The 27,884-nt window shown below is 39.9% G+C and overlaps 2 protein-coding genes across 4 annotated transcripts in view; one reads left to right on the forward strand and one right to left on the reverse strand.

The window, feature by feature from the left end:
* The window catches only part of AIMP1 (aminoacyl tRNA synthetase complex interacting multifunctional protein 1), a 64,833-nt gene extending 52,115 nt beyond the window's left edge, over positions 1 to 12,718 (forward strand). For both annotated transcript variants that reach the window (XM_073340847.2, XM_073340848.2), the window contains 2 exons: positions 1,485 to 1,653; positions 12,467 to 12,718. In XM_073340847.2, coding sequence (XP_073196948.2) covers positions 1,485 to 1,653; positions 12,467 to 12,633 — 336 coding nt within the window. In that variant the 3' untranslated portion in view covers positions 12,634 to 12,718. The remainder of the gene's footprint in view (positions 1 to 1,484; positions 1,654 to 12,466) is intronic.
* The window catches only part of GIMD1 (GIMAP family P-loop NTPase domain containing 1), a 37,071-nt gene that overhangs the window by 4,334 nt on the left and 4,853 nt on the right, over positions 1 to 27,884 (reverse strand). Inside the window, exon 3 of one of the 2 annotated variants that reach the window (XM_073340850.1) lies at positions 13,461 to 14,792. The exons of the other annotated variant lie outside the window; for it this stretch is intronic. Within the exon in view, the coding sequence (XP_073196951.1) occupies positions 14,532 to 14,792 (261 nt within the window). The 3' untranslated portion in view covers positions 13,461 to 14,531. Of the gene's footprint in view, positions 1 to 13,460; positions 14,793 to 27,884 lie in introns of those variants that run through there. 2 annotated transcript variants of the gene reach the window in all.

The raw sequence follows: 27,884 nt of genomic DNA on the forward strand, positions 1-27,884 counted from the left end.
AGGGGGTGTATGAAGAAGGTAATTCAAAACCCTTCCCCTTTCCATTTTGTTTCAATCTAAATTTGGCTATATGCATTTACAACATACTTCCATTTGTTTCTGCACTTCAGTGTTAAAGGCTATATACTGTCTGTCCCAGGATTGTTTTTGTAATCAGTCAAAACCAAGTATGAATAAAGAGCACAATACTATTGCAATGTCCCTTTTATTCTGTACATTGGTCTATCTCGACCAATGCAGCATTCAGGACCAGGCTAGCTCAGATATTTGCATTTCAAATATTTAAATAGAACCACTGACATTTTACATCATCATATGTTTCTGGAGATTTACTTTCATAACAATAGCTTAAAATATACAACTATCATCTGCAAAATGTACTGTATGTACCCAGTAGATATATAATATCAAGAATATATTTAAATTGTCTATTTTCCATTATTCCTTCTTGTTTTCAGGGATTTGTATCTTAATGCTAAGAAAAATTTCTTTTTGTTAAATTTTCTGACTAAATATTCAGAATTTTGCACATGTGTAAATTTTATTAAATTCAAAAGGAGTCGTGGTCTTGCTTTAAAAAAGTTATGCATTAATATGCAGCAATCTCAATCTGAGAACAATTTTTTGTGGAATAGGGCGAATTTGAAGACATTTTTGTTTTGTTTAAAAAAGTTTTGCTTCAGTTTTATTCAACTTAAAAATTAATTTTTCTAGGGCAAAATAGTCTCTAATGGGGTCTGGTTGCAGTACTTACTCTCATTATTATTTATTAATTAAGAAAAACAGAAGTGTTTATTGTTTTAAATGACCAAGTTGGTGTGTGCAGTACATACAGCCATTTTCATTTGCTCAAAAAATTTCTATTATCTTTGGTATTTGGGCTGAATGGGAACATACGGCACAGCTGTAATCTGTATCCTGAAATTTAAATCACCCAAACATTTTTATATAATTACATATTTTATATAGTAACTTTAGTTTGTAGAAGTGGGTTTTTTTGTTTTGTTTTTTTTTTTTAAAAGGAAATTCCTCTGCTAACAGCACTGTACTAAAGATGGCCTAAAGTTGTGACCCAAAACAACAAAAGCATGGCAAATGAGTAAAATATGTATTACCTAATATTTTGGCAAATCAAGGCTCAACCTTCGAGACTTTAGTATGGTACCCTGTTGTGTCTAGGTGCTGGAGGACAGCCTGGAATGTTTCATCCTTAATTGTCTGTTTCCTGGCTTTTATTGACTAATAGTCTAAAAAAAGTAGTCTAATAACCAAGTGGTTATTATTTCTGGTGTATTATTGTTGTTGTTAGCATAGTTATATGTATACAAACAATATTCAGTCTACTGTATATATACATATTACATGTATTAAGCTTTCTCCCTCATAATCAATCCTCTTTTTTCTATAATAAAATAACTCCCAAAACCTTAACTCAGTTTCCTTACAATTTTTTTTTAAATGAATATCTGTTCTTTTTTGTGCAGATGCAGAACCGGATGGTAGTATTACTCTGTAACCTGAAGCCTGCAAAGATGAGGGGAGTGGTATCTCAGGCAATGGTGATGTGTGCCAGCTCACCAGAGAAGGTGGAGATCCTTGCTCCCCCCAGTGGGGCTGTTCCTGGAGAAAGAATCACCTTTGAAGGTTTTCCTGGTAAGCAATATGTATTATTGGGGAAATGGGGAAAAATGCATAGCCAGGAACTTACATATAAGTGCCATAGTTGTCTCTCAGTTGGAGCTAATTATACAGTAAGTATTATAAATTGAGTTAAATTACAGACATTTGTAATGTTCATGTGAAGAATTCATATTTTTATAAGAATACTCTAGTATTCTTTGAATACATAGCATAAAGAAGGATTAAAATATCTCACTGAAAGCCAAACATTGGGGATTGTGGGAAAAATAATAGTTCTCATACCTAACACATAGTGCATTCTCATCCATAGCTCTCTTTATGAACGTGGTCATTTTCAATATTTCCATTTTGCAAATGGAGGCGTGGAGGTATAGACAGGCTAAGTGACTTGCCCAAGGTCACATAATAAGTCAGCACCAGACTTAGTAATAGAACCAAAGTTTCCTGACTCCAAATTCTATATCCTTCACCTCATAAACATATGCACAATGTTTTCTGGGAAACATCTATTTCTAAGGTGAATTTTGAAGAAAAGTTTTTAATATTGCGTTCTTCAAATAATCTTTGGCTCCAATAAACATATTGTATTTGGTTATGTTTTTACATTTTTTTAAATGTTTTTTTTAATTCTGAAAATGACAGTTTGCTATGATAGAATCAAACCTGGTCTTGCTAATTTGTATCCTGAGTGGGAGAAAGATACCTCCAGCCCCCAAGTAAAGTGTGTGTAGAGTTTGTGAAAGGTGCTGTACTGACATCCCAGTATGGTACAGTTATTATATTCTAGTTGCTCACAGATAAGCATCACACAGGTAATGGTACTGAGTGTTTCTCCACCCAAGTGTATCATCACAATTCTGTCAGACCCACCACCTGAGGATGAGAGGGATATTCAGTTTCCACTTCTTTTCTGAGCCTTCCTGTTGACTCTATCAACCAAGATGCCAATATATTGTTTGTGGTGGTGGTAGAGCTTATAACCTCTATGTCATGGGTTCAGCTTAACCCCAGACAGGCAGTGATGAGCTCCACAGTTCATTATCAGTTCCCGGAGCCATCCACTGTCAAGCACAAGTTGTCATCTTCTGAAAATGATCATCCAGATAGATGTGGTGTGTATGTGTCAATACGGTCTGATTCCTTCCTACAATACCTGTCGCTTAAAATTGCGTTGCTATGTGTTGGAAATACTGTGCCATACTTGACGCACTACTTAAAAGGTAGGACACTCGGCTTATTGAATATTTATCTCCACAGCATACCTTTTATATAAATACTTCTTAATGTAATCTTCTGGTACTTACAAAAAAATTTTGGATGGCATATCACTGAGAAAGTGAAGTCTCTGCACTGGTGCTTTTCAGATAGATGAAATGTACATTTTATTAAGACTTAGCTGCTGTACCTTGTTGCTGTAATTCAGAGTGTATTACAAATAATATCCTGTTTAAAGAGGAAATAATTATTGGAGCATTTTTTTCTTTTTTGGTTTTATATATTTTAAAAGATAGCATTTTATTGCTGAAGAAAAATCAGATGCACTGTAGATTATGTACAATGTGAACTAAAATCCAGAAATCTCCAATAATAAAAATGACTTTTGTTTCCTTTACCTTATAGTATTGATCAACTGCACCCCAAATCTGCTGTTCAAGTGTTTTGTGTTTGAAGGGTGAAGAATTTCTAAAGAAAATGGTTACATGGCAGTCTCAAAATATAAACAGAGCTAGTCATTACAAATATATCATAAGAGATATGCACACATACTTACCATGAAAAATAGTTCATAACCTTAAACCAAATTAACTCATTAGTAAATGCCAAAACTGGAAAGAACACATAATTGCCCGATATTAGCCACTTTTTATTTGAAACCAAGGAAATCCCTGAGATGAAACATCTTAAGTCACATTATTTTTTTCAGATCTTGGATTCCTTTTGCTTTGACATTTTCCCAGTGTGGTTTAGCTGGCACTCTGCTGATTATTCTGTTGGAAAATGTGCTATTTAATTATGTCAATCTATTTAACTGGCAGACTTGAAGAGTGCAAAACACTGAAATTATCTGCCTTCAAAAAAAAAAAAAAAGCTGTTGTGAGAAACACATTGTTGTGAATAGAAAACATATATGTTTTCTTTATTACTCATTGTTTCCAAAAAATGTTCAAACTCCCTTATGCTAGTGGGTAGCACAAGCTGCAGAATAAGCTTTGCTAGTGGGAAAATCCTAGTGACAGGATCATGAGGATCAGCCTTCACTGCTCTTTCTCTTAAGCATATTTTATGCTGAGGTCAAACCCAAAAATCTGGTGTTCATGCATACTGGTATTCTATTGACACAGTCTCTTTCTCGAAAGCTGTATTATAAATTAAATGTGGTGTGATAGTTCTAAACCTTGGGCCTGCAGCCTGTGATAGAAGACTCTGTATGTTTTACAACAGCTTCCTTCTGATAGGAGCCATGTGTCTACAAAAGTAGTAAGGTACGGGAAGCGGAAAGTTGGAAGAACCCTGCCAACCCAGTTGTAAATGGTACCCCTTCATTGGCCTTACATCCTGCAACAATTTTTTTTGTCATTCACTATCATAAACATTTGTTTCGTAAAAGAATAATAGATTGAACCAAAATACAAAAGTAAAAATTTCTGGGGCACACGGAAGTGTGATTCATGTGACACTTTTTCTCCATTCCCAATCCACCCAAGTAGATGTTTTCCATCCCCAATGTTAAATTATAGAAATCCTGGTTCACATAGTATGAATCAGAATTGTAATTGGAAATACATTGGATGTTATGGCTGGTAATTTCTTTCACTATGGGCTACCTTGGAGCCTATCTCTAACTTTCAAAGAGATTTTAAAATCATATCCTTCTAAACTGCTCCTCCTACAGATTAACCTTAGTGAGAACGCAATCCTGCCAATGTCCTTTGTGAGCTGTGTGTTAGACCGTTCGCTATCTCTTAAGAACAGTGATCAAAACAGTAAACATTTAACCTGGAACTGTCCCACATTGTGTCTTCTTGCTAAAGCTACTTAAGTAGTGATTTTATTTTTTAAATCAGATGGGTGAAGAGTGTCTCCCTTGGGTTGACTCCTGCATTATCTTTATTACCCATTGTTTCCAAAAAAATTAAAATTCCCATATGCTTGTGTTAATCCTGCTGACAGCTTTGAGGGGTCAGCCTTGACTTGTTCTTTATCATGTCATATTTTATGCTGAGTCCAAACTCATAAATCAAAAATAAATGATCAGAAATAACATTTGAAAATGATCACAGAGCTATGGAGCTCTGTTACATTGCATCCCGTCTGTTCTTGCACACCAAGCCACCTGCCTAATGGGGCACTTCTGTAGCAAAACAGTTAGAATTACTTTTAAGGAAAGCTTCGATCCATCATTAGATTTCCAAAAGTCTTTTCATAGTGAGAATCAGCTATGTCCGCCTTTGTTATAAAATTGTTCCCAGGTGTTGGTGCATATTGATATTCTATTGACCTATTCTGTTTCACAAAAGCTGTATTATAAATTAAATGTTGTATGAAAGTTGTACTTTAGAACTAAACCTGTGGCCTGCAGTCTATGATAGAGCGTTTGTTATGCTTTACAACCAGTTCCTTCTGATATGAAGCCAGAGACATCTGGGGAGATTTGATGCTGCCAAATGAAGATTTTTACAACCATTTTTTCTTTAAATTGACTTCTGGAGATAAACATTTTAGCTACAAAATATGGCAACTATTCCCTAAAGCACCAATGGAAAAAATATTTTTTTTCAGAAAAACTGGTAGCTACGAGACAAAGCCAATAACTGTTTTTTGAGGATACACCACTCATTCTTAACAGCACAAAATAGACATTCTAGAATAGAACCAATCATTACATATGAAAACATACAAAACGTAGATCAATAAATATGAGGAAAGGCTAGAGCAAGCCAACTTGATATAAAAGATATTCTTTTGCTAGTTATGAAGGAAACACTTCTAAGTGACAGTCAGTTTTTGGCAGGAATCAAGAGTATTTATAAATAGCAATAAGGTAATTGGTATAAAGCAGCACACAAGATGGAAGGAATCATGCATTCATACAGTATATAGACTAAAATTTTGAAGGATATTATCAATGTTTATTTTTAAGCTTTTCTTTTTTTATCAATTTTAAATTTTCAGTTTTTCAAAATTCTGTGTGTTAAGCTTTCAGATTTTGTCCATATAAATTTTCACAGTTGTGGGAGATTGAGGGATCAGACAGTAGGGGGAGTCAGATAGTAATTATTTAATGACAGTATATGTTAAGATTTAAAAAGTTTAAGCTTCATAACCATTAAAACACAAATTGTCAACATATCACATGTCCACAAAGTCTGTGTCTTCAAATCAAACTCAAGTCCTCAAGCAGCATTTTTCTTGCTTTGCCCACCTATAAATTTCAAACATCATCAATGGAAGTATTTTTCCTCAGTTTGTGTGTACTGTGAAATTGACATTTACCATTAAAAAGTCTAATCCTTCCAAGCCTAAGTGTAAATAATATATAGCGTGGAAGGTTCGTTTTGTTGTTTAAGAGTAAATAACTTGCAAGACTTCACATAAAATGTAAATGCAAAACAGATGTAATTTAGTACATTTCACTAGGTTCATTTTTAGGGATGAGGAAGTAGGACGGGGAGAGAGTGCTGATTTAATCACAGTAAAAACAAAAAAAAACCTGTGAAACACACACAGACAGGCATGTGTATTATCCCCAGCCTTCTGCAGGGCACTGATCCTGCCTAACATGATGGAAGGTTTGTTCTGAAACATTAGGTCAGTAAGATTCAGTGAGGGCAAGTCTACACTACAAAATTAAGTTGACCTAAGTTATGTCAACATATAGCCACCACAGTAATTAAATCGCTTTTGAATGTCTGCACTACGCTCCTTGTGTTGACAGCATGCATCCTCACCAAGAGCGCTTGTACTGATTTAACTGTCAGTGTGGGGCAATGTGGGATGGCTTCTGAAAGGCAGCAACAATCAATGTAAGCAGTGCAGCATCTATACTGACGCTGCATCGGCCTAACTACATCCACCTAAGCACTACGCCGCTTGCAGAGGTAGAGTTATTAAGTCGGTGTAGTGGGTGAGTTACATAGGTGGGAGCTATGTTTTAGTGTAGATGTTAGAGTTAGGTTGACCTATGCTGCCTGAGACATAAGCTGCCCGAGAGCCTGACATTATCATACCAGCTTTTCTCCCCATTGTCTTTAGCCACCAAAGTTTTAATTTGCCAGAACACTGATGACTGTTGAACAGTCTTATCAGAGTTGTTTCTAATGGCCCATTGACTGAGACACTGTCCTAACTTTTGGGTCACATTGTTAGCAGTGGCTAAACAAATTACCAGATGTTGGAGGCTAATTATTCATTCTGTCATATATTTGTGCATACAGTTTTGACTGCCTCTTTTGTGCTAAAAAATTCAGTCAGGTTTAACAATTACTAGATTTTAATTTCTCAAGCAGTGAAGGGCTGGTCCTTTGAGTCCTCTGGTGCAGTGGCTCTCAACCTTTCCAGACTATTGTACCCATTACAGGAATCCGATTTGTCTTGCATTCTCCGAGTTTCACTTCACTTAAAAACTACTTGCTTACAAAATCAGGCATAAAAATACAAAAGTGTCACAGCACACTATTACTGAAAAATTGCGTACCTTCTCATGTTTACCATATAATTATAAAATAAATCAATTGGAATATAAATATTGTACTTACATTTCAGTGCATAGTATACATAGTCACTGTATGAAATTTTAGTTTATACTGACTTTGCTAGTGCTTTTTACGTAGCCTGTTATAAAACTAGGCAAATATCTAGATGAGTTGATGTACCCCTTGGAAGACCTCTGTGTATCTCTAGGGGTACACCTATGTGTGGTTGAGAACCACTGCTCTGGTCGTTAGAAGATTGCATAAGGATAACCAAACACAATGTAAGCAATGTTCAATCTTTAATCATTCTAAATGAGTGCTGGGGATTATTCAGCGATTGGTTGCTTTGTCTTTATCAATGTGATAGTTGCTTGTACATGTGTGGCTGTTTCAGACATCAATTAATTCCTGATGGATTTTACAACTTTTAAGAAGGTTCCCTAACCCAGTGTCATCTTGCATCATTGATAAAATCAGCACTCAGTTCTTTGCTGTTTTAAATTCATTGTCTAATGGCAATAATTAGCAGCTGTTCAAAACTGTAATTTACACATAATGTATGTTCTGAACCTAAATTTTAAAGACTGTCATTAAAACCTAAAATGTGAATGTTACCAATTATTAGTCATTCAGATTTTTAACAAAAAAGACCCAAATTGATATAATTTATCTCCTTATGTATATCCAAGCAATGCAGTGATTTTGCAGATTTTTGGTACCCTTTTTCAAACGTCAACTGTTTTTAAAATGAAATATTTTGATTTTGGAAAGAAATTTATGTTGAGATATTGAAAAGCTGAGCAGGAGGTTTAAACTCATTTTCCATTAAAATTAATGGGAGATGTGTGTCTAAATCTCCTACTTAGCTTTTGTATACCAAAATCTCAAGGTTGGCTGAGCCACTGCTTTCTTAAAAGCAAAGCTAACCAAGCAGTTCAAAAATAGCAGTACCAGGAATATGGAACTCACATTATTTATTTCAAATTCATTTTAATTTCCAAGACTAGTTATAATAATTTTAAACACTGATAGATTTTAAGTGAGTAGTTTAAACCATGAACATTCAGTTTGAGTCACTGAAATTAAAATAGAAAGGACAGCTGGGTCTGATTTTAATTTGAAGACTGAAAGCTTATGTAGCAGCAGCGGCAACAACAAAAAAACAACCCCAAAGCAGATCCAGCTGTCCCAAGTCAAGCAGAATGGACTCATGGTTAAAAATAACAGACTGATACTGTATATGATGAAGGGGAATTGGGGTGGGGGGGCGGCACTGGGTAACTTTCCATGTTCATTTTAGTTGTCATGAACATTAGCCATTTCCGATTTAATAACGTTTACAATTTACAAATTTTTTTCCCTGCAGAAACTGGAGAATTTCCTCAAATTCCCCTCTTTCTGTATTTATAGAGAATATCTTGCTAAGGGACATTGGGCTATGCAGTCACTATTAATAACTGTAATTAAATTTTACTTTACAAAAATGAGAAAGTAGTCTTACACGTTTCATACCCAAAACCACAAGTAATTGCAACTTTGAAAGGGTCTTTTTCATATTAAGAACTTCATAAAGTTTCCATTCTACTTTAGTGAAATCACCTGCTTGATGAAGGTCATAGCAAAAGTTTCCACACACATACAGACACTCCCTTCTCCTCCACCCCACTTCACACACACAGCCATTTTTAATAGTTACAAAATTTGCAATAAAATCCTCCCTTCTCTGTAACAGTACAATAGAAGCTTTTAAAAGAAAAATAGGGTGGAGAAATGCTGCAGCAACCACAAATTTGTCACTTGAGGTGTATGGTTCAAATGCTAATTTTGGTCTAAAACAGTTGATGTTTCAATTGATGGTTCACCAGTTACAAGAGAAATTCATATTATTCTAAACCTGCTGTGCAGTGGATAGGCTGTATAAACAACTTCCTTTATTCAAAATGTTGGTGTGTGGATGCTTTCCACTTTTTGCTCAGTTACCTCTCCTAGTGATAAGAAACTAACACCATTGTTGTAAGCTCTATCTTCAGTCCTAGATTTTTCTCCCCAGTGGTAAATTAATCTATATTTCTGTTAAATTGCTTCAAGGTACTGGATCATACTTTCCTTACCTTCTTTGCACCTAAGTGCTGTGATGATGGCAGCATTATAAAACCCTAAGATATAGTCTAATGCAAATCACTGAGCTATGATGGGATGGAAAGATCTCTCTACCACAATTACAGTGCATGCCCAACTGGCTTCTCTCTTGTTGTAGTGTTGCCTTGCAGATAGAATACTCAACTGGCAATCAGAAGCCCTGGATTCTGTTCCCGGCTCTGCCACTTTCTGCTGGGTGATCTTGGGCAAGTTACATTAATTTTCTATGCCTCAGTTTCCCTATCTCTAAACTGGGGATAATGATACAGACTGCTTTGACAAGACCACTCGGTGGCATTATTATTTTTATCTTAGGTTTTTAATACTTTGATAGCACTTGTACAGTTTGATACATTTCATTTGGTTCTTTGGCAGATTCAGCATGTTTCACATCCATAAGAAGAGGGTGGGAAAATCATTGTGGCCATAATTTTACTCCGTTTTATTTTTAGATATCCTTTCAAAGGATTATTTGTCTTATGAGAGAAAGGGATGCAAAGCGGCAGGGTACAGGAGAGGCTCTGGTAATGTTTAAAAGTGGTGCCTGTGCTAATCTAATACAAGCTCACCACAGATCCCAGGAGAGCTCAACTTGGGATTCCAAAGACACTCTTAATAAGATCCAGAAAGCGTTTGTGTAATAAAAGTCAGATTTTAGTTTATCCTCGAAAAATTCATTTGCTTTTTGTAATATTGGGGGGGTGGGGGGAGGAAACAAGGTAGATTTCACCTTCTGAACAGTACAATTGTTTAGCAGCTATTCTGCTTAATAACTTTATTTAGTTGGTATGTATCCATTTTGGTATAAAGGAATGACTTTTTGTGAATTTAGTACAGGACAGTGTTCTAGATATTATTTTTTTTTAAATCATACAATTAGTTCTACAAGTGTTAAGACATTGACGTAGTTAAGTGCTCCATTTGTGAGAAATAATTTCTGACTGATGCATTGAATCTTGGCGCTGTCGCAGGCCAACCTATTCAACAGAGAAGTTGGCCTGCAGTGGAAGCCCATTTTTAAAAAAAAAAAAAAAAAAAAAAGCTATGGAAGTTAGAGTCAGAACCAGGCTGAAGTAACTTTTCTTTATAATTATCACCAAGGGTACACAAGCTGAGCACCCAGTCTTCTGAAGTGTCTAAATGACAAACATTAGCTGGCAGTGTTGGAATAGCAGCTGTCCACTCATCCATCTGAGGACAATTGCTTGTTTTTTCCCTTCCTTATGCATTTTGGGACCCTCTATTATTATTCTTTTGCTTAATGAATGTTCCTGATGTAAGCCAGTAAGAACCTTAATGCATGTACAAGATAATTTTATCTCGCCATCACAACTAAGTAGTATGTAGCTGTTATTGGCTAATGTTAATAATAGACCCGTTGGTTAACCAGTCAGGAAAAAGAATCTTATTGTCTTAAAACATCTTCCTGACTGAGTTTGCTGAAGTCTTTCTCAAGAGCTTCTTCCTGGGCTGGCAAGGACTGAATAGAGGGGATGGAATGAGAACACGAGAATGCTCATCACTGAAGTATGTTACTACAGAGAACATAGCAGTTTCCTCTTAAGTAGAGCGCAGGTTGTTGATTTGATGAGTCATGTTAGTTCCTAGTACACTGGCTGTTGTCCTACCTTTTGGGGATATAATTTTTTCCCAATAAAGTAGATATGTGCTGTGAATTTTGAAACATAACATTTTAATTGTATGTGCAATAACTGGGCTGAATTGAAACTCTTAGCAAGTTGAAATATTGACAGTGAAATGGCATTAATTCCCCTGGAGGCTATTTATTATTAAACTGGGCCCTAACCCAGTGGAAGTGTTTATAATTTCCCTTGTGCTCTTCAGTCTACTGACATGAATCACATAAAAAGGGTTAAAAACACCCTAAGGCATTGTGGCTAAATGACGGAGTCTTGTTTTACTTTAGGAGATCTGAAATCCATTTGGTCTTTGCAAAGGAAAATAAATGGTACAATGAATTGATTGTCATGCTTTATTTATATCATGAAAGATGATGTTGGCACACAGCAGTTCATTCAATATAAATCATGTTTAAACTGGCAACAGAGGAATTTATTCAGGTTAATTTTTTGGTTCCCTTGTCATTTTTTAAATGGTCAGGCAAGAAATGCAAACAGGAGGAATATTTTGAACAGGTATAACGTTTATTTTTTTGTTCCTCTATTGTAATCCTTTAGCTGTAAAAAAGTAGTTGAAAAAAGCTAGTTAGGTACTTACATGGTCCCCTTTATCTCACAATCTTTAATTATTTGTCCTCACAACACCGCTGTGAGAGTACTGTTATCTCCATTTTACAGATGGGGAGATGAGGCATAAAGATGTGACCTGTCCAAGGTCACACAGAAAGTCTGTAGCAGAGAAGTGAATTGAACATAGGTCCCTCAAGTCCCAGGGTAGCACTCTAATTACAGGACCATCTTTCTCTCACCCTCTACGGTTGTAGATTGTCCACGTGCCTTTCACATTTACTCAGTACAAATTTCATGTGCCTACACTGTCTAAAACAAATAATTAAAACTTCACTGCCCAGTGCTGTAGATGAGCCTAAGCCTCTCTGGACAATGTGTTCCTATGTTCAATATTTACTTTGTGTTTCTGACATATCTCAAAATCATTAAATAAAAACTTTTTTCCCCTTTTTCCTTTGTAATCTCAGTGCTTACACAGCATACTGTTACCTCTTTGTGATTATGTATTATAGCTAGCTATATAAAACTTTCTTTTCCAGGGACCTACAGTACTATCAAGTAAGGATCAGAAAGTACCCAACCCAAAAAACACAATTAAGATTTATGATCTTGACAATTTTCACTCTGAGGCTTGATGAAGTGATAATTTTTTGGCCGCCAATATCACTTCAAATAAATTCTCAAAGGAAAATGTTACTACACTCTATCTCACACATACATACAGCCCATACTCTTCCTTTTGTTTCATGTCTGTTACTTGTTTTTATTTATTTATTTAAACAGGAGAACCTGAGAAGGAACTTAATCCCAAGAAGAAGATCTGGGAGCAGATCCAACCTGACCTTCATACTAATGACCAATGCATTGCTACATACAAAGGAGTTCCATTTGAAGTGAAGGGGAAAGGGGTCTGCAGGGCTCAGACGATGGCCAGCAGTGGAATCAAATAAATAAAACCACTTACTGAGAAACTGTTCAAAGGCTTAAATGGAAAGCTGTGCAAGCACAATAAAGACATGAATATATTCCCCCCAAGGCATGATTGATTCATTTTTCTTTGATCTCTTTTTCTCCAAAGATATGAACTAATTAAATAATGTGCATAGTTATTAACTAAATGCTTGAGCCTGTTTCAGTGGAATAAGGGGTGCAGATACTGAGGATATTTGGGCTTAGTTTAGAAAGGGATGGAGAAGTACTCTACACTCTAAAGTGGTTCTCAACCTGCAGCCCATGGTCCACTTGCGGCCCAATTAGCACTGAGCTGCGGCCCATGTGACATCCTCAGGGCAATACAAGTAGTACTGGATGTGGCCCACAATGGTAGATAGATTGAGAACCTCTATGACCCACAAAATTACTCAGGAACCAGGGGCCCTCATAGAGAAAGGTCCCTAATGCCAGGTATTCAGGTAGTGTAGAGTCAGTGATCTGAGAGTGGATAGGTGGAACTCTGTTCCCCTCATGATATGTCATAGTCCTCTGCCTATGTAGTTTTTGGCTGCTCCTAAGCAGAGACTGCCAATTTAACTGAAGTGGGTCTGGCAGATCAGACCCATAAATCATAAATGAAGAATGGACTCTGACCAAGGAAATTAATTTAGTTAAATTTTAGTACTGCACTGATGCATGAAACAAAAATCAAGTGAATCTATTTTGGTGTTTTAACTTCATGAAATTTCTTCAGACATTCATTGTATACAGAATCACATACTTTACTGTAACAGGAACAGCTAATTTTATTTTTACACTTTAAAATAAGCTATTTCACTGCATCACATGTTAAAAGGAAGTAGCCACAATTAATATAAAGTCATGAGCTGAGAATGGCAGCACTATATCAATTCACAACTAACCTTTTCAAATCCCCAATAACTGTTTAAATATACTTCCAAGAGTTTGTGTTTCATTTACTGTCCATCTATTGTCTAACCACTGAAATAATAAATTTCTCAGTCTCTGAATTTTCCAGATTTTGAACGTCATCCAGTAAGACAGGAAAACAACAAAATGACAATGATATAAAATTAAAAGAGACAAGCACAAAGGAGAGAGTAACACACATTTTTTTAGATGTGCTTTGTAGATATACCCCCACAGTACTAATTGTGCATGCATCTGGGAACTAGCAGCAATAATTAGTTCTTCCAAATACTCTGAATAATCTTCAAAACATGGGAGCTATTTAAACTGCCTTATAATCTACTCAGCCAACAAGGTCTGATATTCTTTAAGAAGTTAAAACTGTTTAAATTAGGATTCATTATGAAGCACAGTGGGGAAAAATAGATTACAGTATGAGACTTTCAGCCTGTAAGATCTGAAGGGTCTTTGCAAACTATGTGCTTCTGTCTTAGTAAATAGTGCAGAATCAAATGCAAAAAAAAATCTGAAATGCCACCAATTGACGTAGGATGTGGTAGCTATTCAATAATGCACAGCAGCACTACAATCATTGAGAACGTATTCTTATTTTATGCTCAGTAACCTGCTCTTTGTGAGTTACAATATAAAATGTGATGGCCTGTGGTGTAATATCAGTAAACACAGTGATAGAGATACTGTCCAGAATTCAACCTGAATCTGTGATCTGGTGTGATAATGGCTGTTAGATAGTAGGGTGGTAGGCATACTATAGATGTTTATGGTATCTAATTTGGTAGTCTAAACGGTTTTAATCTATTTTATGAAAAGTGAAATGCAAATGTTGATTTGGGCATGAATACGCCACGCATTTAGTGCTGGCTGCTAGAGTCCTCTTCTCTGCATGTCATTTTATCCCAAAGTAGAAAAGATGGCTGTCAGTAAATGAGTACGTGAGAGGTAATTTGTGTTTGTCACCATGCATTTATTTAACTAGAAGCACTTGGTAACTATTTTTTCTTATAAATTCCATGATTTTTCTTAAGATTGTTTTTCTTTCCTGTTGGAGTGTGTTTGCCTGGTTGTCTACAAAAATGTATCTCTGTTGTACTGAGCTCAAAAGGTTTAACAGGGCATCTGAGGCAATATGAAAGTATTGGTCTCCATTTAATCCTGCCTCTTCTACCTTATCTGCGTGCGTAAATAGAATTGCAGTGAAGTTTTTCCATGTGGGACCCAGAAGTTCCTGTAATGAAAAACAAATCTCAAATAGGTATCATTTCTTGTTTCCATCTCCATCCGCATTCATCAGATTAGATTCAGTAAACATTGAAAGTATGTATGTATTGACAGACCAGTAAGTATTCTCTTTCTGGCAGAAAGCCAGGTCATACAGTTTGAATTGCAAGTAAATGGCTACAATTCCTTGACCTTCAAAGGTGTTAATACCATTTATAATTAAGATAGATGGTCAAGAGACTTTTTTTGATGACTATAAAGCAGATTGCATAAAGCTCTCATACGGAATTTGCATCCCACTCCATCCAAAATTAAAAAATAACTTCATCTCTTGATCCCACAAAGGCTTCTGAAATACAGGAACAGTTATCTTTTCCTACTAAGATATGAAAGTTGATTATGTAAGACATTTACACTGTGTTTGTGAAAGCATAATCTGATGCCAAGCAATACTAAAAATACAGTTGAGAACTGTTAATATAGTATGATGGACTCAAATATCTGTAAATAGTGTTCCTATCCCTTTTTTTAATGTAAAATCATAGATGAGGGGAGAAACAACAACTTTCCCTGGTAGGGTTGCTAATTGAGGCTTACGTTCCCTTTTTATATGAAGCTCAGTTGGGTCTGTTTTTATGAAATCCTTTAAAGCTCATTGCCTATACAATTAATTGTAAGTTTTCTTTTTGGTTGATTTGCATTTCATTGTTTTACAGTAAATTGTATTTACTGTGCACATTTTGTTTAAAAGTACACTCAAGAATCAGACTCAAAATGTGACACCTTTATTTTCTTATCCGTTCAGCATGTCAGTATAATTCTTTGTGTGCTTTTGCTGCTTCATTGCTCTTTCGTCCTCCCTGCACCTGTTAGCATCCATACAGTAAAATGGTTGCTAACATGGTGACACCACAAGGAAAACGCTATTCAGTTTTAATCTTCCAGGAGTTACTGGCAAATAAAGGAAAATTTGAAAAAAAAAAAAACCATCTCTTGACAATATTCTTTCAAATAAGTATGCAAAGTGGGTGATGCAAGAGCAAATTTATGCTTGTAGCGTACATTATTCATTTGGGTTTTTATTTCAAAAGCACCTGATACTAAAATGTAATTTAAGCAAAGGTGTCTGCAACTCGGGACATGCAAGGCCGTATCTTTCATCAACATCTTCTTGCCATTGCAAAGTCCTGTTAATCTCAGTGATGCTGTGTACAAACTCTGGGGGCTATGCTTGCAGATAAGACTACAATGTACAGCCAAAATTGAGGGAACGTAAGGAATTCTAGTCCATTATTTTTCCATAGAAGCGAGGCATCAATTTCTGCTGTCAGAGTTTAAATCTAAAAGATTCAAGGCCCAATGCTTTACAGACTCCGGTCTTTAATTTCTTATATTTTGAGAACTCTAATTTTTTAGTATTTTTAACATAAATAGTCTGTGATCATGAAACAGGTAAGACAAATACAGTTTTTATTCTTAAAAATCCAAATATGAATGCTCCAATAGGCTTTTATCAAGTAAATTAGTAGCTTAGGTTATTTTAGAAATTAGAGATAGAAAACATCATGCAGTCTTGCTCCTTGAAGGTATGTTTGAGAACCCAGCCTGTTCCTGAAGTGGGATTGGTATGTAAATTTTCAGAGAAAACTAATTTGAATTCACGTGGTTAAGAATTGTCACTTTGGATCTTGGTATTGGTGCCTTAAAGGAACTCTGTGTTATACACAGTTGATACAGAAGAATTTCTTCACCCACCATGGAAATGCAGCCACTTCTCAAGGTGATGTGATATGCATGAGTGGTTTAACTTCACACAGCAACAATTTACAATATATTGACACAAAGTAAAGACTATCATGTTCAATAGGGAGTATTTAGGTGTGTGCGGAACATAAATTATGCCAGCCAAATTGCATCAAGTGTCCCAATATTGTGTAAATACTGAAAGTTACCAGTTTTAAATCAGATTAAAGTGCTGTAATAATTAGGTTGATTAGTTGATTTTGTTTCAAAAAATCAGTGAGGTCTGAATTCTTAATACATAGTGTCATTAGAAATATAAAGGTTTTGCTTATGTACATCTTTCCCATCTACCCCATGTTTCTTAAATATGAACCCTTTATGTATGATGAACCATGTCAAGCACCATCTACAGCTAGAGACCACATCACCATTTATGATAGTCAAATTAGTTCTGTTCTTCTGGGACGAAGTCCACCAAAGCCCAGAACAAGACACAGAAGAGTTGATTATAAGGAATGCTTGGTCATGGGAATCTGCCTGTGGAAAGAGCATTAGAATCAGAAGATTATGGTTGGAAGAGACCTCAGGAGGTCATCTAGTCCAGCCCTCTGCTCAAAGCAGGACCTTCCCCAACTAAATCATCCCAGCCAGAGGTTTCTAAGGCCTGGCTTGACAAGGCCCTAAGGATGGAGATTCTACCACCTCTCTAGATAACCCATTCCAGTACTTCACCACCCTCCTAATGAAATAGTTTTTCCTAATATCCAACCTAGACCTCCCCCACTGCAACTTGAGACCACTACTTCTTGTTCTGTCATCTGCCACCACTGAGAACAGCCAAGCTCCATCCTCTTTGGAACCCCGCTTCAGGTACTTGAAGGCTGCTATCCAATCCCCCCTCACTCTTCTCCTCTGCAGACTAAATAAGCCCAGTTCCCTCAGCCTCTCCTCACAAATTTTATATGCCACAGCCCCTAGTCATTTTTGTTGCCCTCTGCTGGACTCCAATTTGTCCACATCCTTTCTATAGTGGGGAGCCCAAAACTGGACGCAATACTCCAGATGTGGCCTCACCAGTGCCAAATAGAGGGGAATAATCACTTCCTTTGATCTGCTGGCAACGCTCCTACTAATGCAGCCCAATATGCCATTAGCCTTCTTGGCAACAAGAACACACTGTTGGCTCATATCCAGCTTCTCATCCACTGTAATTCCCAGGTCCTTTTCTGTGGAACTGCTGCTTAGCCAGTCGGTCCCCAGCCTGTAGCAGTGCATGGGATTCTTCCATCCTAAGTGCAGGACTCTGCACTTGTCCATCAGATTTCTTTTGGCCCAATCCTCCAATTGGTGTAGGTCACCCTGGACCCTATCCCTACCCTCCAGCATATCTATCTCTCCCTCAGTTTAGTGTCATCCGCGAACTTGCTGAGGGTGCAATCCATCCCATCGTCCAGATTATTAATGAAGATGTTGAACAAAACGGTCCCCAGGTCGGACCCCTGGGGCATTCCACTAGATACTGGCTGCCAACTAGACATCGAGCCGTTGATCACTCCCCTTTGGGTCCGATGATCTTGACAGCTTTCTATCCACCTTATAGTCCATTCATCCAATCCATACCTTTTTTAACTTGCTGGCAAGAATATTGTGGGAAACTATCAAAAGCTTTTCTAAAGTCAAGATATATCATGTCCACCGCTTTCCACATATCCACAGGGCCAGTTATCATATCTTCTCAGCATTCAGGAGCATTGAATCTAATCCAGAGTCTGATACCTTTTAGATCATATTGCAGAAGCTTTCTCTCTGATTAAAGATTTTCCACCACAGCCATAACAACGTTTACAACAGTTGCCACTCCCATCTTACAAAATAAAACATATTGCAAACAGTTTCCTATATTCTGAGAAAGGAGGAGAGCAAAAGACTTAATGAAATCTCATAGGGATCATGCTACGCCAATCTTATTTTCCTGGGAGGTGCTTATAGCCTAGGTACGGTGGGAAATGGAGAGGCAGTCAAAATCCTAGGTCAGTATGAAATACTTGGTTGTGTAAGCCACACACCCTTTTTTTAGAGCTGACTCCTTTTTCAGTGAAGTTGAATTATTCACTTTATGAATTTTGATATTTTATGTATTCAGAAAACAGGTCACATGAAATGTGAATGTAAAATTAATGAATTTCAAATACTGTATTTTTAAAGTGAATTTACACCTCAGACCATGCCTTCTTATTAACCCTTCCCATTGTCTAATGCACTCATTGAGCATCTGGATAAACAAGATGGATGTCTGAGAAGTATAATGAATAAGAGCTCTTGGGGCTGATGAGCAATTGCTCCAATACACCTGGAAATGTTCAGCAAGAGCCTATGATCATAGTCAAGCCAACACCAACTTACAGTCAACAGCTTAGAAGGCAGCTGTCAGATGTAATGTGAACTCTTTATATTAATCAGTTTCCCAGAAAGGACAATCTATAGGGCAGTCTCTGCAATACCCAGGTCTGAATCTAAGTTGCAGACGATAAACCTTAACCAGTTATTTCTCCTAAGCCATGTGGTAAGATAATTAACATAACTAAAAACAGTTAGGGGTGGGAGACTGCAAGAAAAATATCAGAAGTGGGAGGAGCTGGGAAAAACAATAGGCCAGAACCTCTATTCTGGTATTTCTCAACCAGTGGTCCGTGGAGTTGTTTCAGGGGTCTGTGAAAGGCTTAAGCTGAAAATTGATTGAACAGAATTCAACTATATATACTGACAATAGATTTGAAAAGGGTCTATACCTCCATTTGAAATTATTTAGGGGTCCGCAAATAAAAAAAAGTTTGGAAGCCACTGTTCTATTCTACATCTTGAACCAGAACTTATAAATGTTAACCTGGATTCGGTTACCTTTCTACAGAGAACTTGGACTGAGCTATAGTTTTTGATGTAGGTGACTGGGCAGCTGTTAGGTAACTACTGTCAACATAGGCAGCTTCAAGCCATTCCAATTATAATATAAAGCAGTGGTCCCAAACCTGGGGCAGGGGATGGCACGGCCTGCAGGCAGGAATGCACCTAGCCCCTCTGCCTCCAGCTCTGCCACAGTGCTGGTTCTGGCTGCAGCTCCACTCCTGGCCCCAGCTGGGGCTCCCGGCCTCAGCCTCAGTCCCTGGCCACGGCTCAGTTCCCAGCTTCAGACCCACCCCCATTTGTAGTCGCAGCCTTGGCCCTGGCCCCCTTATCCTGTCTGTGCCCTTCCCCCACCCGCAGGGCTCCCAGCCTGCAGAGGGGGAGGAATGTGAAAAGTTTGGGGACCACTGATCTAAATGATGAGATACTGTGGTGAGGGGCATATACAAATACCAGACAGAGAGAGGCATGTATGACAGTGTAAGATCTAGTACCCTGGGCTCTTAGGTAATTGCATATAAGATCATGAGCTTAACTGGAATCAATTAACCAGTAATGGTGGGGATTGCTGCCAGCTGGAGGCAATGGTGGTGCTAATGAGGTAATTAGTTCAAGGGGAAGATATAAAGTTGGTAGGAACAGGCAGTAAGGAGAGGGAGTTTCTGCTATATAGCTGTGTTCTGTTCCCCAGGGCTTAGAACCTAAAGATTAAAAGTATGAGGCAAATTGTATATTGTGAATAAGAGACTGTGCCAAATGGGCTAGGTAGTAGGGCACATTGGGTAGCTGCAGAAGCATGCTGTAGTAGAGGGCAAAGTTTTACCTTTCAAATTAAATTTTTTAAATCGCATTTTAAAATAAAAATGTCACAGGTGCAACACTAATGTGCAATTCTGTCAATTATATTAACTGCTCTATGCCATAATTATTACCTGGATAATTATTAACAACTAAGGAAAATGCTTTACTGTTCTCTCTCTCTTAGAGTAAGCAAATAGGCATCTGCTATTGACTAAAGGACTGGGGAGAGGGAGAGAAATCAACTTCTGCTATGGGGGGACTGGAGAGTGCAAGGGTCTTTTTATATTGCCTTGTGAACATATATGAACATCGCTAATGTAAATAAAGCAGTAGGCGTTTATATTTCAACAACTGCAGCTGTAGTTATGGTGCAATGTGTGTGTGACTGTGTCCCTCCTACTTCACTAGCAATCATATGGCCTTTATGCTGGTAAGAGGAAATATAACACCTAAATAAAAGAAATGTGTAGATCCATAAGTGGTGGCTGATGCTTCCCACTGGGGAGGTTAGCTCCCTCCTGCATGCTACCTCCCTCCCAGACCCCACACAACCACTTGCACCCCAACCCCTTGCCCCAGGTTGGAACCCCCTCCTGCACCCCAGAGCCTATAGCTGGAGCCTTCACCTCCTGCCATAGTGAAAGTGAGTGAGGGTGGGAGAGGGAAAGCAACTGGCAGGGGGCTGGAGTGGGAGTTGGAGGGGGCTCAGAAGTGGTCAGGTGGGGCCTCGGGGAAGGACTGGGGCAAGGGTGTTCAGTTTTGTGCAATTAGAAAGTTGGTAACCCAAAACAAGAGCTCCTCCAGCCCTGGGTCTGTGGCAGGGGGAGATTTTTCAGGGGGCCCCAAATCTGCCATGCCCTCCCACCCTCCGATAGCATGAGGTGTGGGGAGGCTTAGTTTCCCCTGGCCTCCATTATGTGCTGCCTATGTGTAGGTCTAACTGCTGGAACATGACCTCCTTATATTCTGCTGTACTTAGGAAGATAAAAAGCCCTAGCATGTTGATAGTGATGGGTCAATTTTGCCATTTCTTACACGTAAAATATAAATTTCAAGGAAAAGTTCCCAAATTAGTTACTTAATGCATTTTTGCATAGAATTTATAGCATGCTGAACATGTTTGTTGTGTGATGGAGGGAAATATACTTGCGCTTTGCATTTTCAAAACGCTTTAAAATATTAACTTATGAATTCTCAGTCCACCTGGGGCAATGTGGATAAGCATCATTCCGGTTTTACAAAGAGGGGTGGGGAATTATAGAGGATAGAATGTAAGAACAGGATCAGACCAATGATCCATTTAGCCACAAGCGTTGACTTTCAAAAGTGCCGTGGGGTGCTTGACTCCTGGCTGTGACTCAAGGCCCCACCCCTGCCCTGTCTCTTCCTGTCTCCACCCCACCGCTGTCTCTTCCCACCCAGTTCTGCCCCCTCCCTTGTGCATGCCACGTCCTCATTCCTCCCCGCCTCCTTCCCAGCTTCCTGTATGCTGCGAAACAGCTGTTTGCGGTGGGTGGGAAAAGGTGCCGATCAGTTGATTGGGCTCGGCAGCGGGCGGGAGGTGCTGGCGGGGGAGGTTCTGATGAGGAGGCTGTTGGTGAGTGCTCAGCACCCACCATTTTTTCCCCATGGGTTCTTCAGCCCTGGAGCACCCACTGAATCAGTGCCTATGCATTAGCCCACTAGCCTATCTTCCAACAGTGGCTGGTGCCAGATGTTTGAGAGAGAATGAAAAGAACAGGGCTATTATTGGGTGATCCATCCCTTGTCATCTAGTCCAGCTTTTGGCAGTTGGAACTTTAGAGACACCCAAAGCATTGGGTTGCATGCCTGATCATCTTGACTAATAACCTAATGGAGGACAGGCTCATCAATGGCTATCTAATTCTTTTCTGAACCAATTTATACTTCTAGCCTTCACAACATCCTCTGGCAATGAATTCTACAGGTTGACTGCGCATTGTGTGAACAAGTACTTCCTTCTGTTTGTTTTAAAGTAGCTGCTTATTAATTTTGTCAGTTATGTGGTTTGCTTAGGGTCAGGCAAGTTAGCGGGGAGGTCAATATTAGAATTTGGGAATTTCTGGCCCTGAGTCCTGTGCCCAATTCACAGGACCACACCAATAAAATGAAAATCCAGAAAGGTGTAAATATATTCTAGGTGGTTTATCAATCTGCGACCTCTGATATGGAGAGGATTGCTGTGACTTATCAAGAATTGTTGCTGATTGCTAAAAGGTTTTCATGGTCCTAGTGTCCTTCTGGGATAGTTAAGTATAAACATTATTGTTCCGAATATGAACGTTTCCCCAAGATCCAGCTAGCTGCCCTGCCCTATTTCGATGATGATATCATAACATCTGGGCTTTTAGAAATAAATAGCTAACCATTGTATCAACTGTGAGCCATAATTATAACAGAAACATGAAACAAAAGTAGTAGGTTTCAATTCAGATGGGGGAGGGGAGGGCAGGATCATCTTCTATTTGCTTATCTCCTAACATCTTTCATCTCCTTTCCAACAGAGAGAGTTAGTCAGCCAATAGCACATAGAAAGGCTAAATACAAAGAATTCTGATTCATTTCTCCTTTTCCTTGCCTGTGGGCCTTATCCCAAAAGCACCTGGTATTGGGAGCTTGATTTTTCTCTACTAGGTCAGAGTAACATCATGTATCTCTTTAGAAAGTTCATTCCTATAGTGCTCAGTATAGACACTATGAAAATGATGATCAGTGTTTACCCGCTGGCCGACTTCCAAAGAAGCTCATTCATATGAGAAGTATTTGAGAAATTTCCAGTGGAAAAGTTCAAGGGAAAGGAATTTCTTCTCTCTCCGCAACCTCCCCCACCCGCAGTACGCCTCCAAAACTATTTTTCCCCCTAGAAATCCAGAAAAAATCATTTTCAGTTGTCTGTGAAGAACAGAAAATAATTTAACTTTTAGTAGTGTCCCTCCCCACTCCAAAAAAAAGTTAGTCCTGCCTGAGCAGAAATTACTGTAGTCAAAGCAAATATATGGTGACTCGCTAACAGTTTTCTATTGTGAAACCATTGTGGTTTATTTTAAATTAAATTAAATTTAGATTAAAGCATGGGATTGAGAACCAAATGTTTTGGATTCTTCCCCCAAGTCTGCCAATGTCGTCTTGTGTCCTTTTTTTTTTTTTTGCGGCAGTCATTCTGTGTATGAGCAGATACTTGTATAACACCTGCAGTGCGAAGGCCAAGTTTGCAGACCTGCTGCCACAGGACTCCCATGCGGAATTCTCTGCACTGGTGGAGGAAGGGAAACTAATTGCACAAGCTTCCCTACAGGTGGCGTTGGACGGGACAGACGCTGCCTCCCACGCAATGGCCACAGAGGTGGCAATGAGGAAGAGTTCCTGGTTGCAGGTCTTGGGTCTCCTCTACGAGGTCCAACAAACCATTCAGGACCTCCTCTTTGAGAGTTCAGCCTTCTTTTCTGAGAGAACAAATAATAGACTCCACAGTTTAAAGGACTAGAGGGCCACCCTCAAGTCCTTGGGCCTCCATACTCCTGCGACTCAGCACAGGCATTTCTGGCCGCAGCCTCCATCACAGTTCTACCAACCACAGAACGCTCCTTGGAGGAGGAATAGGAGTGGCAAAAAAAGGCTGCATCCATCCTCAGAGCAGGGTTCTGGCCAGCCGAAACCACCTTCCGGCCCCAGACTGGCCTTTTGAAGATGCAGTTGAGCATAGCGCACCAGGACAAGAACTGGATCTACCCCACCTTACCTTTTCGTCCTCACTGTCCCCTTTCTACCGTGCATGGTCCCATATCACTTCAGACTGCTGGGTGCTCCGCACGGTAGAGAGGGGATACTTCATCCAATTCTGTGCACCCCCACCCCGCCCTTCCACCACCCCTTTCCTGTCCTTCAGGGATCTCTCTAATGAGCAATTCCTTATATAGGAGGTGCACTCACTCCTTTCACTAGGAGCAGTGGAAGAGGTTCCTCAGGAGCAAAAGGGCAAGGGTTTCTATTCTCGGTATTTCCTAATACTGAAAGCCAAAAGAAGGCTCAGGCCCACCCTAAACCTGCGAGAACTCAACAAGTTCATGAAGAAGCTCAAGTTCTGCATGGTCTCTGTGGCCTCCGTCATTCCTTCAATGGATCCAGGAAACTGGTATGGATCCAGGAAACTTGAAGGATGTGTACTTTCACAGAGCAATAATTCTGTCCCTCAGAAAATACCTCAGGTTTGTGGTGAACACCACCCACTGCCAGTTCACAGTCCTCCCATTCAGCCTATTGGCAGCACCTCGAGTGTTCACCAAGTGCATGGCAGTTGTGGCCATGTTCCTGTGCAGATGGCAGGTACAGGTATTCCTGTACCTCGACGACTGGCTTATCAAGGGCCAATCCAGGTCTCAAGTGAAGGCACAAGTTGACTTCGATGAACTGGGCCTCCTTCTGAATGAGGGGAAATCAATTCTGTCCCCGGTTCAGCAGATAGGGGCAGTACTAGACTTGACTCAAGCCAGGACATACCTCCCAGAAGCAACGTTTCAGTCCCTCAGCAACATCATACAAGGTCTCTGGCAGTTTCCCACCACCACGGCAAGGAATTGCCTGAAGCTCCTGGGGCACATGGTGGCTTGTACCTACATAGTACAGCATGCCAGACTCGGACTTCGACCTCTTCAGTTATGTCTAGCCTCGGAGTATCAGTCAGTCCAGGACAGCTTGGATAAGATCGTAACCCTACCTTGTCTGGTACTCTACTCCCTCCTGTGGTGGCTCGACCCACAAGTAGTATGTGCAGGGGTCTCCTTCACCAGCCGTCTCTCTTGCTAGTGATGGATGCGTCAGTCTTGGGCTGGTGAGCACATTTGGGAGACCTCAGGACATGAGGTCCTGGTCTGGTCTCAGGTGGAACTCGCTTTCCACATCAGTGTCAGAGAGCTGAGAGTAGTCTGCCTGGCATGCCAGAGTTTCTGAGCCCACTTGACAGTGAGATGTATTAGTTATGACACACAACACCACAGCAACATTTTATGTCAACAAATGAGGGTGCACGCTCCTCTCTTCTGTGCCAGGAAGCCTTCATGCTGTGGGACTTCTGTGTAGAGCATTTGGTATATCTGCAAACATCGTATCTCCTTGGAGTATGGAATGAGTTGGCGGACTATCTCAGCAGGTCGTTCCGTGGCCACGAGTGGTCCCTTCACCCGGAAGTTGCGATCTCAATCTTCCATCAGTGGGGTTTTCCCCGGATAGACCTGTTCGCCACATGACGCAACAGGAAGTCCCAGCAGTTTTGTTCCTTCCTGAATCACAGCCCAGGCTCCATCACAGATGCATTCCTCTTCCCATGGCGAGGCCATCTCCTATATGCATTTCCACCTATCCCTCTCATCCACAAGGTGCTCCTCAAGATACAGTGGGAACAAGCCTCGGTCATATTGATAACTCCAGACTGGCCCTGCCAGGACTGGTACACATTACTCCTGGAAATGTCCGTGGAAGCTCCAGTCACCTTGCTGCTCTTCACGGATGTACTAACACAGGATCCTGACAGTCTCCAACACCCGAAGCTTGAGTCGCTGCACCTCATGGCTTGGAAGCTCCATGGCTGAACCTGATGGAGCTCGTCTGCTCAGACCTGGTTAGACAAGTCCTCCTTGGCAGTAGCAAACCTTCCATGACAGCCACCTACCTTGCCAAGTGGAAGAGATTTTCAATCTGGTCTGCGCAGTACCATTCATCCCCCGATGCTTACCTTTGTACCACTTATACTGGAATATCTTCTCTATCTCATCAATAAGGGTCCAGTTGGCCTCCATCTCGACCTTTCACCAAGGCGCAGAGGGCCACTCGGTCTTTGCTAATCCTGTGGTCAGCCATTTTCTTAAAGGTCCTGACAGCCTGTCCGGGCTTGGGACCTCAATCTGGTCCCTTCCAGACTCATGGGTCTGCCCTTTAAACCTTTTGGCGATGTGCTCCCTGCTCTCAAAGAAGGTGGTATTTTTGGTAGCAATAACCAGGAGGGTGTCTGAGCTCAGGGCCCTAACATCAGAAGCTCCTTATACTGTGTTCTTGTAAGGACAAGGTTCAGCTCAGGCCTCACCCAGCTTTCCTCCCAAAGGTTGTCTTCCAGTTGTACGTGAACCAGGACATCTTCCTCCCAGTGTTCTAGCCTAAGCCGCACTTGAGCGGCAGGGAGCAAAGGCTTCTCGTTGGCTGTCTGCAGTGCAATAGCCTTATACGTTGAGAGAACAAAGCCGTTCCAAAAGTCCATCCAGTTATTTGTGGCAGGGGTGGACAGAATGAAAGGTCTTCTTTTGTCTTCTCAACGGATTTCGTCATGGATCACGTCCTGCATCCATGAGTGCTACAACCTGGCAGGTGTACCTGCTTCCCCAATCGCTGCACACTCCATCAGGGCTCGGGCTTCTTTAATGGCATTCCTGGCACAGGTTCCCACCCAAGAAATCTGCAGAGCAGTGACATGGTCCTCCATACGCACTTTCACCATGCACTGCGCAATCACTCCACAGGCCTTTAGAAAGAGCAGTGCTCTAATCAGTGGATGACTCAGACCCCACCTCCAGAACTCAGGCTTGTGAGTCACCTGATTGGAGTTGACGTGAACAAGCACCCAAAGAAGAAAAAATGGTTATTCACCTTCTTGTATCTGTTCTTCGAGATGTGTTGTTCATGTCCATTCCAATGCCCACCCTCCTACCCCTCTGTTGGAGTAGCCGGCAAGAAGGAACTGAGGCAGTGGCAGGTGAGCTGGGGTCTATATTGAGCACCCTGAAGGCGTGACTCCAGGGGGAACCCAGGCCGACCTGACTGATGCTGTTAGGGGAAAAGTTTTCCAGCTGCCGTGCACACCTGTTTGGAATGGACATGAACAATACATCTTGAAGAACAACAGTTTGAAGGTGAGTGACCGTTCTTGTTGTTGTTGCTAAGTGTCAGCAATTTTTGGGTGAATTTCAGCCACCTACAAAGGAGGAGGAGGAGTCTCCATCCCAGCGCAAGGGATTGAAACACTCATTTGTTATAGTGAATCCCCACCAGAGGAAAGTTGCTAAAGAAATGTAAAGTATATTACTCCCCGCTTAGCTTTGAACACTATTGGTATTATAAGAGAGGTAGATGATCTGAGCTATACTCCCAGTTCTACCTACAAGGTACCTGTGTGGCCGTGGGCTATTCACTTAATATCTCTATCTGTGGTTTCCTTATCTGGTAAATGGGAATAACCTCTACCTCACAGGGGAGTTTTGACAAATTTTTCTTATTTGTAAAGTGCTTTGAGAAGATCAGATGACAACTGCTATAAAAAAGCAGAATAGTAGTACAGTAGCACCTCAGTTACAAACGCCTCTGGAATGGAGGTTATTTGTAACTCTGAACATGGTTGTTTATTGAAACGTTTCAACTGAACATTGACTTAATACAGCTTTGAAACTTTACTATGCAGAAGGAAAATGCTGCTTTTAAACATCTTAATTTAAACAAAAAACCAAGTTTCCTTACCTTGTCAGATTTTTTTTTATAACTTTCCCCCTTTATTTTTAATAGTTTATGCTTAACATGGTACTGTATTGCTTTTTTATTGCTGCTGCTTGATTGCATACTTCTGGTTCCAATGAGGTATGTGATTGACCCGTCA

Source organism: Lepidochelys kempii, chromosome 4 (assembly GCF_965140285.1).
Source record: "Lepidochelys kempii isolate rLepKem1 chromosome 4, rLepKem1.hap1, whole genome shotgun sequence".
NCBI lineage: Eukaryota > Metazoa > Chordata > Testudines > Cheloniidae > Lepidochelys > Lepidochelys kempii.